We start from the raw sequence: 15,526 nt of genomic DNA, 5'->3' as shown, positions 1-15,526 counted from the left end.
AAATTCATCAAAAGAAGTGGCCATAGGTATAGATTTCTAACTAATAAATTGTCATTTATCTATATATTTTTTTGTCTTTTTATCTTACGATTTTTTTTGGTCTTTTATTTAATACCAGATAGAATTCATCAACCCTAGCTCCTGCGCTCTTGGATGCTGCTGAGGAGTATTTTAGACCTTCCCCTTACTTTTTTTCGATCCTTCCACTGAAATTCTACTATTGGTGTGTGTGTGTGCTTAAGTAATTCCACATCCCAGGTAAAATATAAGTTCAAAAAAACATCTCACAGAGTCCCTTTAAATTCCCCTACTCGCACTGGAAAGTCACACAGATAGCCATCCCTCCCATATGCCTAAGCAGAAATTTTTGAAAATCCAGTTTGGAAAACCAAAGTCGGGAGTGTGTGAAAGCAAGTGAAAGAAAAAAGACCTATGACAATTTCGACATTCAAGTAAAATCTCAGTTGATGCCCAATTCTCGTAGGAGTAGGAAGTGAGTCCTCCGATAAAAAGAAACTTTGTACTGGATCTTTTAATGAGGACAACCATGGTACATTGAACATATCTTCAACCATTAAAAAAGTGCTCAACTCTTAAAAAAGAAAACTTTAAATAATTTTAGTAAAAAAACATTAATTTGTGGAAAGTGATTTTCTGTACAAAGGGTGCAAGTGATTTGTGAAGAAAAAACTATAAAGTGGTCTTAGTGTTTGCTCAAAAGATTACTGCTGTAAAAAAAAACAATTAAGGTAATGAATCATTTCTTGAGACAATTTTATGTGTTTTTGATCACTTAATTTAATGAGGTTTTGATATAGTAGTTTTCTAGTAACTTTGGCTTTGGGTTTGACTTTGTGTAAATTTCCAACCAAATTTCTTTACGATGGGCAAAGAAGAAAAGAAAAGAAGAAAGCAAGCCATAAAAGAACTATAAATTTTACACATCGTTTAACTAGTGATTTAAAGTTTCTTAGAGCTTCTGCCAATACAGTGTTTAAGACACTTCTACTTACCCTATCCCAAGGAATACTTTAGCTCATTTGCCTTCTAAACTGAACCAAAAAATTTTGTCCTAAAGAACAGCTTATAATGAACATTAGTGCATTACAGAATAAATGGGTATGCTTTTTTGAGAACGTTTCTTTAACTTTTCAAAAAACAAAAACATTCAAATGCTCTTGGGACTTTATAATAATACAATGCCAAGCAAAAACTAGTTTTAGACATTTTTATTGATAATAAGTTTTTTTTTTTAATATGAAATAACATGAAAAAATCGTTGTTCTTCGCTAAATACTCGTCACCAGACAATTTTATAAAAGACTCCAATTTAAGCTAAACACCCTCGAGGCTATTTAATTATTTATTTTCGAAGGTCGTTGTCGTTTTTTTTTTGGTGAGTGTCTTAAGCCCTGATGGATAGAGAATTTCTATTGAATTTTTTGTCATAAGACAAAATAGACTGCCGCTAAAATTCATATTCTTACTTATGACTCCAAAATTAAATGCACGAAATTAGTCTCAACGGAATTATTGTACACCCGAGTTGAGGTAAATTCTAACCACCCTCGTGCACATTAATAGAATATAATGTATCTTCCAAATTACTCCGGCGGCGGCTGGATAGAATGTCATCCACCATTTTGGGAAATGAGATACATAGAATCCCGGAATGGGTTTTCCTGCGCGCGCGTGTATGCTTCCATTGAATCCAAGAGTTTCCACCCCAAATTCCTCATATGCGTACCCAGGAGCGACGAAGAGAGTAAAATAGAATTTATGTACCGTTCTCTATCGCTCAGCACGATGCGTCATTTGGGAACCCTTCGCAAAGGCTTCCAATTTGGTCCAGGAAAAAAACTTACAAAGCTGAGGCCAAGAGCCATATGGAAATGCTCGAGCTAATTCTATCAAATGATATGTAATTTTCATCAAGTTTAAGAACAAAAGTATAAATCCTTGATGATTTCAGAGAATTTGCAAATTGTTCTTCAAGTGTAAGATATGGTCTAAAATTATCAGATATAAAATTTAAATCATATTAGAATTTAGATTTACATATTACTATCGGAAATTGTAACTTTGCAAACTTTCTCTATACAAATTAAACGTGAAAATACTTAAAGGAAATCTGATTTTTGCTCAAAAGTACGTTAAAGAATTAAGTAACATGACTTCATCATCTTTTTGCAAGTTACTGATGTTACAATGTGTTTTTTAAATGTTAGGCAACTTAAAGCAAGTGGGAAAATCTTTCGGGTTAATAAAAAATAAATTTTGTCAAAAGGAAACTAAATCGTTACAAATATAGATCTAATAACCTAACTTATTCAATAAATATTCTTGATTTCTGAATTACTGAAACATTCTTGACTGCTCAAATTCTAAATTCAGTACTAATAAAATTTAATTTTCTAATACTGATAACAATTGAGATTTGATTGCAAAAAAAGTTGCATACTTTTTTTAGTTACAAGAAAATTCAGATATTTTTTGTAAAAACTGCTATAATAATTCTGTAATGGAAACTTTGTAAATTTTGATTAATATGGATTAATAATCGTTAAAAATGGTTAAAAAAAAGTGGAGATATATATTTTCAATATTTTTAAAAAAATCTGAATAATTTAAGTGGATTTTCCAATTAGAGATGATAAATTTTTTTTGCTCAAAATATTTGTAGTCAATAAAAAATTCCGTTTTGATCAGTAAAATATTATTATTTGTTTTCAAAAATCGTAAAATTGCTTAGAACTTACTAAAATAAAATATAATTTCTTAATTTTCTTCCATTGCTAACAATATTAGGTGAGATTCTTAACAATCTCACCTACTATAATCCTAACAAAATTTCATGTCGTCCGATCGACCTCAAACTTGGCCAAAATGTGTTTCAGCACTTCCTGATCACGAATATATATGTGGCTATTGTACGTTCCCGGCCGGCCGGCCGGCCGGCCGCTCTTTGGAGCTTAATAGCTCCTAAACTAAAAAAGATATCGACTTGCGGTTTTCGGCAAAGGTTATATATCGGGTGAAAATTGCAACTTGGTGCATAGACCCCCCACCCCCCACCCCTCCTTCCGCCATTTTGAAGACCCCCCTTTTTTTGTTTTCTCAATAGCTCCGCCCCTATGGCATTCAGCGGACTCAAATTTTAGTATGTTATAGCTGGGCCTTAGAGCTTTCCATCAATACCAAACTTAAGGTCCCCCGACCCCACTGACCCGAGCTATAAGGGTCCAAAAAAAATTTCTTAAAATGACCATAACTCCGGTTCTAATTGTCAGAATTTAAAAAGTGAGGGCTTTTTGGAAAGCTCTCGTGAAATGCCACTTCCCCTTCTAACATCGTAAGTTCATAAAACCACCGCTAGGGGCGCTTTTTTTAAAAAGAAAATTTTTAAATCTTAAAAGTTAAATAACTCAAAAATTCCATTGTGCATCGGGCTGAAAATTTAGTATGTTGTAGCCGTTGATTATACCTATCAAACAAAAAAAACCTTAAGTCGATCTAAAACCCCTGACCCGAGCTATAAGGGGTCAAAGTTCGAACATTGACCGGCCTCTATCTCCGGTTCTAATTAACATAGCGACCTAAATTTTACCTTTTTGGTTTCGTCTCGATGAGCACTTTCAGATGGAAGTTCAAAAAGTTACCAGAGGTGGCGCTGTGATAGCGTCAAAATTCATCGAAATTCAAAGTCACTTTTCTCAAAAACGGCATTGTGCAAGTTAATGAAATTTTAGTATGTTGTAGTCCAGTCTAGGACGTTTCCAAAATGGTGCGTAAGCGCGCTGTGGTTAAAACAGAACCGGAGATATGAGGGGTCAAAGTTCACAAAATTCAAAAAATCATATATCCGGTTCTATGTGACCGATTTTGATGAGTGAGGGCTTAAACGAAAGATCTCACCAAATGCTACAACTTTCTAGAATATTTGAACTTCTTGGGACCAACACCAGGGGCGCCACAGTCGAAAAACCAATTTCAATATCACATAACCTCAATTATCTCGACTGTCGCTAAACCGATTTTGATGATTACTTCGACACAATTGTAGAACACATTTGTCTCTACATTTCGTCTATACATCATTTTCCGCTCAGACTACGCTATCACTCCGATTTTGCCGTTTAAGTGTGAAAAAAATGATTTTTCCCATAATAACGCTTTGAAATCACTCAGATGCCAATTTGACTGCCTCTACTCCACCAAGACACTTAAAATAGGGTTTTAAATGGAAAGTCCCACAAAATACAACAATTCTTTGATATAGTTGAAGTTCAACAAATGACTACTTGGGGCGCTCTGGTCGAAAAAACGAGTTCAGAAACAAAAAACCTCGCTTATCTTGGCTTCTGAGTAATCGATGAGATCATGTTCTATGGGAAAATTATAAAGAACATTCTGGTCTACATTTCACTCATATATCACTTTTCTGTCAGTTCATCCAAATCCTTGATATTTTGGTTTAAATACAAAATTTGTATAATTTCACGAATTTGATTCAAGATAACTGAATGGCGTCTCCCAACTTCAGCTCCAAATCGAATTTGCATGCACTCCGAGTTAGCTCACGTTAAGAATCTCACCTACATAAGCCGGTTAGGATTATCTGTCCCTTTTATTATTTTCATACACTGTAAATGCTTTATTAACCGTTTACAAAATGATATTTACTGACCCTTTTTATCAATCTGCTACAGCCAAATTTTCTTTAAGAGATAATAATAATATTGTCTCACTTTCGCAATGCACAAAGTACATCTACATTAGCCTGGTGAATGCATTTACAAAACTTTTTACCAAATATATTTTAAAAATATTTTTGTAGTCTATATAAACCATTAAAATTCAAGTTATTAAACTTACAAAGTCTTTCTTAAAAAAATGTATTTAGAAAAATATGATTTTTGGACGAAAAACCAAAAACAAACCACACTTTAATTTTTATAATTAATATTTTAATATTTTTATTCAGAGCACAAAAATATTAAAACATTCTTTATTTGAATTTTAATATATCACAAGAATAACATAAATAATTAATTTATAGTTTAGGGCAGAATCACATTGACAATAAAATGCTCGCCGTAGCTTCACCGTATTTCGTTAATTTATGTATTTTCATTTCTTATACGCAAATTTTCGATGATCGTATTACCTTATCCCATACTCGGTGGCACTAGGTGAAAATAGTATCAGAAAATTGAAGAAATAAAACGAAAATTCGATAAACGGCGAACAAAAAAACTGTAAGAGAAATTAATCGTACAGTTTTTTTTTGCTCACCGTTTATCGCATTTTCGTTTTATTTCTTCAATTTTCTTTATTATTTTCACCTAGTGCCACCGAGTATGAGATAAGGTAACACGGTAATGGAAAATTTGTTTACGAATTCCAATGAATTAACAAAATAAGGTGAGCATTATTTTACTGGCATTGTGATTCTGCCCTTACTTTGTTAAATAGAAATTCTTAAGGAGTAATAAAATATTATTTGTTGCTCATTAATAAAATATATAAGTTACTGTAAAATAATTATTGAAACAATGGGATTTTCTTTTTTTCACAAAGTGAGAAAAATTTGAATATCCAAGTTCCTGAAATGTAGTCCAAAATATCGTTGAATATCTAATTTGTCTAGTTGTTAGAGATCTTACGAAAAAAATGTTTAAAGAATTCAATTACAATAGCTCTTTCCTTGTGAAATGTTCCAAGTGAGTTTAGGCAATAAAATCGCGCCCGAGAGCATAAAGGAGATGAAGAAAAAACAACCCTTACTCTATCCCTCATACTTCTCATATATATACAGTATCAGTATGGTGGACAGGGGTGGAGTCCTTTCTATCACCCCACACTATCCACACCCTCAGTCGACTCGAGTTATGCATTATAGCGATATTATATCAGATTGATAGTTTGCAACGCATTGAAAATTGGTAATGGCAAGCTTGGGAGGAATCATTGAATTTCCCTTATTAATGCTTTAGCCGATATAGCCCTGTGGTTTGGGGTGTTTATTTATATTTTGGTCATGTGTGTCTTTTCCATAATTGGACTTCATTAGTTGGCAATCCATGAGGGCGACTCCCTGACATCGTAAGCTAATTAAGCGCCACTTTCACTAACCATCCTCATCTTCCATGCCTAATTGCAGGATGCACAGTTGGGAGGTAATACAGCAACCCATCAACTACGATCATCACTGGTATGGGAATGTACCCATAAAGAGGGAATCACCAGATATTGCAACATATACTGGGCAGAACACAACAATGGGGCACGAATCCAGCGCAAGTTCACCAACCAGTATGCACAGTGAGGAGTCATCCCATCATGGCAATCAATCCGTTTATGGAGAAATTCATGCTGCTACATCACTTCATATGTCACAGATGCGGCAACCAGGTTTCAATCCCTTGACCCCACCTGGATACCCCAGTGCTGTGATCCCACCTAACAGTACGAATCAGCCTGCAGTTCGACAGAACAATGAGTCCCCGACCAGGAGTTTCTTGAGCACTGAAGGGACATACCCATTACTAAACAACCTGACGCCCACCAATAGTCCCCCAATGAACGTGACGCCACCCAAATCACCCAAAAATACCAAACACATTGAGGATGGTTCGGATAATACGGACGCCAACTGTGACATGGACGATGAGACTCGATCCAATTGCAGTGATGTCGATGATGACGCCATAAGGACACCAAAAGTTAATTCTCACGGAAAGGTCAAGACGTACCGATGCAAGCAGTGCGATTTCTATGCTATAACCAAAGTGGACTTCTGGGAACATAGTCGAAATCACATGAAACCCGAACGGATCCTAACTTGCCACCTGTGTCCATTTGTCACAGAGTACAAACACCATCTCGAGTACCATCTGCACAAGCACTTGGGCTCCAAACCGTTCAAATGCGAACAGTGTGATTATAGTTGCGTGAACAAATCCATGCTCAATTCACATCTCAAGTCACATAGCAATATCTATCAGTACCGATGTGCAACATGTAAGTATGCCACCAAGTACTGCCACTCTCTGAAACTCCACCTCAGGAAGTATCGCCATCAACCAGCTATGGTGCTCAATTCAGATGGAACACCCAATCCACTGCCAATCATTGATGTATATGGAACTAGGAGGGGTCCTAGAACCAGAAAGTCACCCAAAGGTACTAAGTCCAAAACCCCACCTACTAGTCCATCAACGCAGAACAAGACTCAGGCTACTAGTCCTTTGGCTGCTATGGCATCGGGACTGTTACCCAATTTCGCCAATATGCTCCAAAATGGAAGTATGCCTCTTATTCCGTACCTTAACTTTCAACAAATTCTTGCCATGCAGCAACTTTCCCAAATCTCTCCGTCCATGCGGAATAGCGATGAACACTCACGAGACATGGATACTACGGAAGACACTAAACCCAACCAACCTGAGTTGAACCTTCTGGCTTCGACTGCCCTAGATCTTACTCAACAATCTTGCAGAGCGAGTAGTACTGATCGAGAATCACTTGTCGAAGAGGACAAAAAGTCTCACTCATCCCCAGCCAGTTCGACTTCATCCCAATCTGGAAAGAATAAACGAAAGGGTCGAGCAGTTAGGTTGGATCTCACCAAAGTTGCCCCTAACGATGAGCAAGAAATCAAAGTGGACACGGAAGAAAATACTGAAGAGACACGAGATGAAGAAATGCTCCCACCTCAGTCACCCATTGAAGACTTGTCTAGCAGGAAGGTATCCCAAGTGTATGAATGTAAATTTTGTGATATCACCTTCAAGGATGCTGTTCTATACACCATCCACATGGGATACCATGGCTACAATGACGTCTTCCAGTGCAACATGTGTGGAGAGAAGAGTGACGATCGTGTGGCATTCTTCCTCCATATCGCGAGAAATCCTCATTCCTAATCTCTGGAAGCCATTTCCCGATTTTTTCCACGACACCAAAAAAAGGGGGAGGTGCTTTAGTTCCTCCCTAAACTAAAGTATAAAACACTGTCCCAATACGATAATCGTATTTTAAAGTGAAGGGAGATTGAAACAAACCTCCTGTGCGCTATAAATACACTACCACAACTTTGCAGAGAATGTAACATTTATATATATTTAAAAAAAAAACTAGACAATAATCCGATTCATAAAACATCAACGATTCCATTCGTTCTCCCCTCGCTGTTTTATGAAATCACCGAGATTAGGGTGTGTTTTTACATTTCATAAAAATGAAAGATGAATATTCTTTCACACAAATACTTATTTTTGTAGAGTTACAAAATACATTATTTGTAACTAAATAGAATGATATATAAAATATTCAGTAAAAATGTTATAGAAAAGTGTAATTGTAATTGAGAAGTATTTCAAAATTCCATAGTCGAATTCTATCGTCGAGACTCATACCATCCATTCAATAATTTGATAAATGATCTGAAGATATTGTAAATGAAAGCTGTTGTGTATGATAAAATAAAATTCGGTCAGTTAAAAAACATATTGTTAAAGAGATAAAATATAACATCATTATTCTCATAGAAATTCATTCGTTTGTTTGTTGAGACTTTTTTTGCGTATCGGACAAATTATCCAGTCCTAGTTTTACTATTTAAGAGCGTTAAAAATTTTATGGAAAAGATTTTTCCAAGCTTCTTTTTCATTGTAATCATTTGGGCACACAGTTAAGTGATACAGTACTCACTCTATATTGCATTGCAAGTGTTTCAAGTTCGTTTCTCCCTATAGATCATCGAAAAATTTCTATCATTGATAGTGTTTGAATAGTATTCACAGAACTTCAAAGAAATATGGACCAGATAAATTTGAGAAAAGATTTAGTTCCTCTAAATTGTTGTTCCCTGTTAGTTATTATTCTTATATACTCCCATTATTTATGAACAACAAGTGGTTTCTGTACTAACGGCCTCTACACAATAGAAAAATTTATGTCCTTGAAGCAAAGTCCCTACGCTTGTGCAGGAAAAAAATCTTCAATATGGACATAAATTTCTCTAGTGTGTAGAGGCTATAAGTACAAAAACCAACTTTTGGTCGAAATTTTGTTTTATATTTAAATACTTTACATTTTTCACTTAACGTTGATTTTGTGTGAAAATTGCACCCAAAATACGTCTCAAAGCCAGTGCCATACTTAATCTGATACCCGTGAAAACTAGCTATGTCTAATGTGCAAGAATAACATCTAACATGGTTTTATAAAAAAAAATGATCTTCCTAAAATCTTTCATTACGTTTCATTGAGTTCAAACGTTCAAAATTTTAAATCAAAACTGCATTACATTTTCTCTTCACTTTTAATATTTGCAATGAAACATTTAAATAAATTTCCTGATCAAAGTCATAGCCATTCTTTAAATTTTGGGATCTGAACACTACGTTTTTATATGGAAATACTCCATGTTTATGAAAGTAGTAAAGACATGAGAAACTTATATTTTGAAAATACTAGAACTTTGTTACAATTTTCACGGTGATTTATACTTTCACTTCTTTAATTCTTGTAGAATAAGTGGGCCAAAATACTTGGTTTTACAGAGAGCAAGGTAATCAACACAATTTTAAAAATTTTGAATCAAAATATCTTATTCCATACACGATTTTTTCGGATTATTTATCAAATTATTAATGCTATATGAACGTCACGTAATTCGACAAAATTGAGAACTTTCCCGTCACTATTTGTCCAAAAAATAATAAAGACAACAAAAAAAAATAGTCAAAACCAAATTCAAATCAGGAATTTCAGAAATTTCCACAAAAAAAAAACTATTTGTAGAAAAAAAATATTGAGTTGTGCAATAAATTGCCAATAAGACGATATTTTTGTAAAACATTTAAATAATAAATCTTACTGTATTAGGAGTTAGAAGAAAATGAGAGTAATATATTGAAGACTGTAGATGTTTAATTATTGCATAGATTTCCAAAAAAAAGATAGTTTGTAAAACACCTATAATCCAGAAAAGGTTATATTTAAAGAAAGACTTCTTATTAAAGAAGTCAATGTATTCTTCATGATATTTTTGCTAAATTAAATATTGAGTAAAGTTTTATAGCCAATTCTTTTTCTAATGAATTATTATGTATAATCTTATATTTTAATTGAGAAGCAGAGCATTAAAATAAAGAAAGGACCTAAATTAATCCAAATTAACTTGTAGAGAAATTTCTTTTGTAAATTATTCATGTACAGAGTGTTTTCATTTTTCAAAAATAAAATTATGTATGCGAGAAAGCGGGTGTCTACCAATTCCAGACTGCAGGACTTTTCAACTTGGGAGAAAGACCTTATGAGTAAATTTTCCGCATTTTACTAAGAAATTCATGAGATTTCAACTGTGATTTCTTGGTGTATTTTTTTTGTCTTCGTCGTTCCGTCTGACACGTGCTGGAAACTAAATTCTTGGGGTGTTCTTCTCATTTCTCAAAATGAGGGTCTTTTTTGCCCTCCCTCCTCAAAAACCCAATATAAGTTTATTTAGCAGCACTTCCCTATTCCCCCAATTTCTTCATCTCTCTGGCATTATTAAAGAAATGGCATAGACGAGAAAAATGAGACACGTGGATGTTTTACACATCCTTAAAATTTTCCCCCTTATTTCTAGGGTCAAAAATCAATCTCGATGACAAAAAGAAATAACCATTTTCGAATATACTCAATAGCAGATTTGTAACAAAATATTATGCGGTAGAAATAAAACGCCTTATTTTTTTTTGCTCGGGCTCTTATTTAAGATCTCTTCCTCATTCCTTTTGACGGTATAACTTTGCGTGCAAAGATTGACTTTTTTCCTTAATTAGTCCCTGAGGAAGATGGAAAAATGGCCAGAAAAATGTCAGGAATGATATTATAAATGTGATTTTTTTTGTGTTTTGAATTTTTTGGTCCTATATTTTCTTTATACTGAGTAGCATCTGCTTCGATGCAAAAGTAGACCATTTGCTAAAAATAATCGATCATCTCACTTTTCTTTTCCACAAGGGGGTGGATTTTGCGTGTATCCACAGAGTCCAGCAATAAATTTTACCTTTTTTATGCCTGTCAGCCAATCAATTGATGATAGTGCATGAAAGTGATCATGATCGTTTCATCATTAAATCGACAGAAATGATTGTGAAAAATTATTGATTTATGACAATTGCACTTTTGGGACAAAATGATAATGTGTTCTATGTTCTATGATATTTTTCACTGAAACTTTCAATTGAAAAATATAGTAAATTCTTTCGTTACACAAAAAATAACATAATAAGTATATTTACCTGATTTTATGATAAATTTTAAAGATTCAAAACTCATAATCCAATATAGACTTGTTAAAATATAAGTCGTATAAGTCAATTTTTTGCAAAATTCGCTTTCTCGCTTGTCGGATACTCCTTGATATCCTCTACCATCCCTGTGAATACACATACAGTGGGACCTCGATAGACTCAGCTAATTATTTCCAGGCCTGTTGACTCTATTGGAGTCCGAAAAAAATCATTTAAAATATAAAATTTTGATATAAAGAGGTAGTATTTTATGTTTATAGTATATCATTGCAAATTCAACACGATAGTACAATATCTTATTTAATTAATCCATAAGTTCTACACCCTCTGGCCCAAAATCGTATTCGTAAGTGACCATGGGTCATCGTGGCATAAAAACTAAAAATCATCACAACAAGCTGTCTCTTTAACAGTTCGATCAGCATAAGATGTTTAAGACCATTTTTAAATTATTTTGTTGGAAAATGATTAAATGGTTAATATACGAATTTTATCATAAAATTACCATGTCCTTATATAAATATTTTTTTCTTGTATTAAAAATGTTACGTGTTGGTACACAAAAAGACTGGTTTTAATTTCGAAAAAATCATATTAAAATAAATAAAATATGTTAGTGCAATAATAAAAGAAAAGTTGACTCTATCGGAGTCAATTTAGGGCCTAGTTGACACTATCGGAGTTCGTAGAGCAAAAAAATAGCTGATGACTTTACTGGAGATTGAATCTATTGGGGGTTAACTCTATCGAGGTCCCACTGTATTATACCAGAAAGTTTATTCCCAAAGTTAAGTGTTACAAATCTTAAAAATCCTATAATCAGCATGTAAAATCTCAGCTTGAAGTTGCTCTCCTGTAAAGTTGGCCATTCGCGACTTATTCTTTTTATATTCTAAGCTGTCGATGTGAGATAAAAATTTTGAATTTCAACGTATTAAATCTTAAAACTTAAATCTGAATCAGTCCTTAGCCTCGCTTTAAAATTATTCAAGAAGTGACAATATTGAGTATGCTGTAACGTATTGTATCATCAGTCTTATTGGCTAAGAATTTTAAAATTTTAGTTCTGAGATTGTCATGGCTTATATATTCTAGATTCCTTATCAGTGAAGTAAGATGTTTTATTTTTCTTAGCATTACACTTTTCCCGTAGAATTTTGGTTTTTAAACAAGTTTAGCATGCACTTACTCGATAATATCCGGATCCGTATCCCTAATATGCAATCCTAAGCCAAAATTTCATAAAAAACTCTTGCTTCATAAGAAATTAAAAAAAACTATATGGCTAGGTCTAACTACTGTGTAAGAAACACATGGTGATGAACAAGGTTTGTTCTCACATTTCAGATGATAAATTTATTAATAGAATTAAACAGTTCTTATTGATAGTAATATACTGTTCTTATATTTTCCTTTGACATCTCAGGTATGAGGACTAGCCTTCGCTGCACAATACATGTCCAGAGTTGTAATTCTTTTTGTATTAGCAAATTTCAAATTTTAAATGTATATTAAAGATTGTACTAAAATGTTATCAAACCTTAATACGTTTGATAATATTTGTTGGACCTGATACAGTTCATAAATCAGAGTTTTTTTACAAAAGAAAAATTGTAAATAAAAAAAAGATGATCTTTTTTTTTCCAAAAGAAAATTTCCAAAGACGAATCGCCAAAGATGATTAATTTTCTTTTGGAACCACTGATGTGAGCCACTAATTGGCACAATGAAAAGCAAATAAAAAGGATAGAAAACTGAATAGATGTGAAACATCACCAAAAGAATCGGAATCTTTGCTATTCTCTCTTCATCCATTAGAAGTGTTACCACTCGCAAATCAATACCCTTCTAGAAAATATGATTTTTTTGATAGACTTTCTTTCATCTCATCCACCCCTTGTGTGTTTTATACATTGTGGTGTATGTGTACAGCATCAAAGAACAACCCCCACACATTTTGTCAATAAACCTTATGGAATTATTTTATGTGTCACCATCATGCTAGAGGCTGCTTTGAGGACCAAAAAAAAACACATAGGCATATAAATATCGTTTGTAATAAAAACAGCAACTGTTCTTCACTCGTTTCCCTCCCTCTTGGTCCCTTTTGCCCTCCAATGGCCCAGCAAATGTGGAAATTTTATCCAACCATATATTTATACGGTTGATTTTTTTGCAAGGCACAGGGGCACTTTTGGTCGCTGAGTCCTCTCCCCGGACAGATGTTTGAATGGTCTCAGCACACACTACAGATCCGATATAATATGGGAGATGCACAATCATCCCTTAGCGCATGCCACACAGATCCTCCATCCAATCCAATCTTGCACACAACCAAAATACCCGACCACCGGTCACTTTCGTCTCTCTGCAGCATTTTTTGCCGCTTCTCTCCCTTTTTCCATCAGAAATCCAAAAGCAACTACCCTCAAAAATTGCTTAAAGTGAACATATATCCCAATCGATAGATGATTTCCAGTTCTTCAATTTATTGCGCCAAAAAATCTCATAATTCTACTGCAATTCTCTTATTCTACTTATGCAAAATATTATGTCCCTGATTTACAATTGAAATTCTCTCAAAATCTGCAGATAAAGCATTGCATTAGAGAGAGATTTTCATTCTGCCCAATGAGGTTTGACCTCCTCGACTAATTCCTCTTCAATTGCAAGACTTATTAAATCTATTGAACTGAAATAATTGCATTTCCCCTTCAATCCACATGCAACATAAACATATATTTTCGCTTTTAATCATAAGAATTTAACGGTTTTATGGGGAAGTTACAATGTTTGACTACATTGTCTACAGAGAATCTGAAAAGAGTAGCATTTAAGACTAGATCTGCACAATAATTAAGTACAGGGGTGCGATAGCAATTTATTAAAGCATAATATGACACACATTTTTTAAAAGAATAAATTAAGACATGATTCATAGATAGATTAAAGAAGAGTTATGAGAAAAAAATTAAAATCGAGTGAACTAGCCTACCAACCAACATAATAAAGAAAACATATCAAAATCAATGCGAGCATCAAATAATGGGTTTAATTATGTACGTGTACGCAAATCAAGCACTGGATTTTAAATGTACGAACTTTTCCCTTACCGTGAGATATCCAGTGAGTCAATTTTACCAGAGAATCTTATCAAAGGTTTAGACCCCTGATAAGAAATTTGGTGAGAAAAAGTTTTTCCGATCCAAAAAATCTTGGTAATAAGCTTCCAAAAATGTTGCATTTTTTAAAAGATCTGTTTAATCACTTTCACCTATTATATATATTGTATATATATTATATATATATATATATATATATATATATAATATATTGTAATAGTCTATCCAATGCTTCAAATTTCCTGAAAAGAGCAATGGGTCAAATCCATTAGGAACATAGAAAAAATTGAATTGTACGAAACTAGAATCGTCCGAAAGTACCGCGCTTTCCCCTATATAATTCTTTTCCTAAAGAATTAAAGAATGGAAATATTATATATATTTACGTTCAAAGATGTAAGTGGAGAATATAGATTAAAAGACTCTAAAAAAAATTGAATGAATTAGGACCTAAGTACTCTATATCAAAATTGAAAAATATGTTTCTCCGGAGGAAAGGTTTTCAAAAAGTATTACAAGATTTAATGTGATGCTTTCAAAAGTGATGTTAAATTTGGGTGTTCTTATATTTAACACTTATTTACAAGAACCAATTTTCTTACCGAAATTCTTTATAATCTCAGTTTATAATTATAAATAACGTAAAAAAAATGTTTCCTACTGGGCACAGTCCAAACCAAACGAAATAGTTAAATGAGTAATTGCTCGATTTTAATATTCCCTCAAACATTCTTGAATATCAAATTTGAAGGTAAATTTATCAGACTTGTGAGATTGTCAGGTATTGAATAAAACCAAAAACTTTCAAACAAGCAACTTAAACGGTCTTCAACCTAATGGTTTAACCTCGTTCTTGAATATTTTTAATTTCTAAATTAAAAGCAGGAGCAATTGAAATTTAATAATCCAAGAGATTGATTGCTTTTGTTTTAATATTTCAAGTCGAAATTTTGAAATCTTGAATTTTTAGAGGTAGCTCAACGGCCCTCTACACACAGAGAAGTGATTTTGAGAAAGCGGTGTTGAATTTGGGGTTGAATTTGGTGTTGGTGTTGCTTGAACACCAAACGTAGTAGCATTCACACCAAATTAACA

General features: G+C 33.5%; 1 protein-coding gene across 1 annotated transcript; it reads left to right on the top strand.

Moving 5' to 3' along the window:
* The first annotated feature begins 410 nt into the window (after window positions 1-410).
* Window positions 411-9,922, top strand: LOC129809491 (protein hunchback). The gene is made up of 2 exons (XM_055859335.1): window positions 411-749; window positions 6,164-9,922. The coding sequence occupies exon 2, from the start codon at window positions 6,165-6,167 to the stop codon at window positions 7,926-7,928; it is 1,764 nt and encodes a 587-aa protein (XP_055715310.1). The 5' UTR covers window positions 411-749; window position 6,164; the 3' UTR covers window positions 7,929-9,922.
* Window positions 9,923-15,526: the final 5,604 nt, after the last annotated feature.

Source organism: Phlebotomus papatasi, chromosome 1 (genome assembly GCF_024763615.1).
Source record: "Phlebotomus papatasi isolate M1 chromosome 1, Ppap_2.1, whole genome shotgun sequence".
NCBI lineage: Eukaryota > Metazoa > Arthropoda > Insecta > Diptera > Psychodidae > Phlebotomus > Phlebotomus papatasi.
Note: the sequence above shows the minus strand (reverse complement) of the source record. Positions and strands in the feature narration are given on the sequence as shown.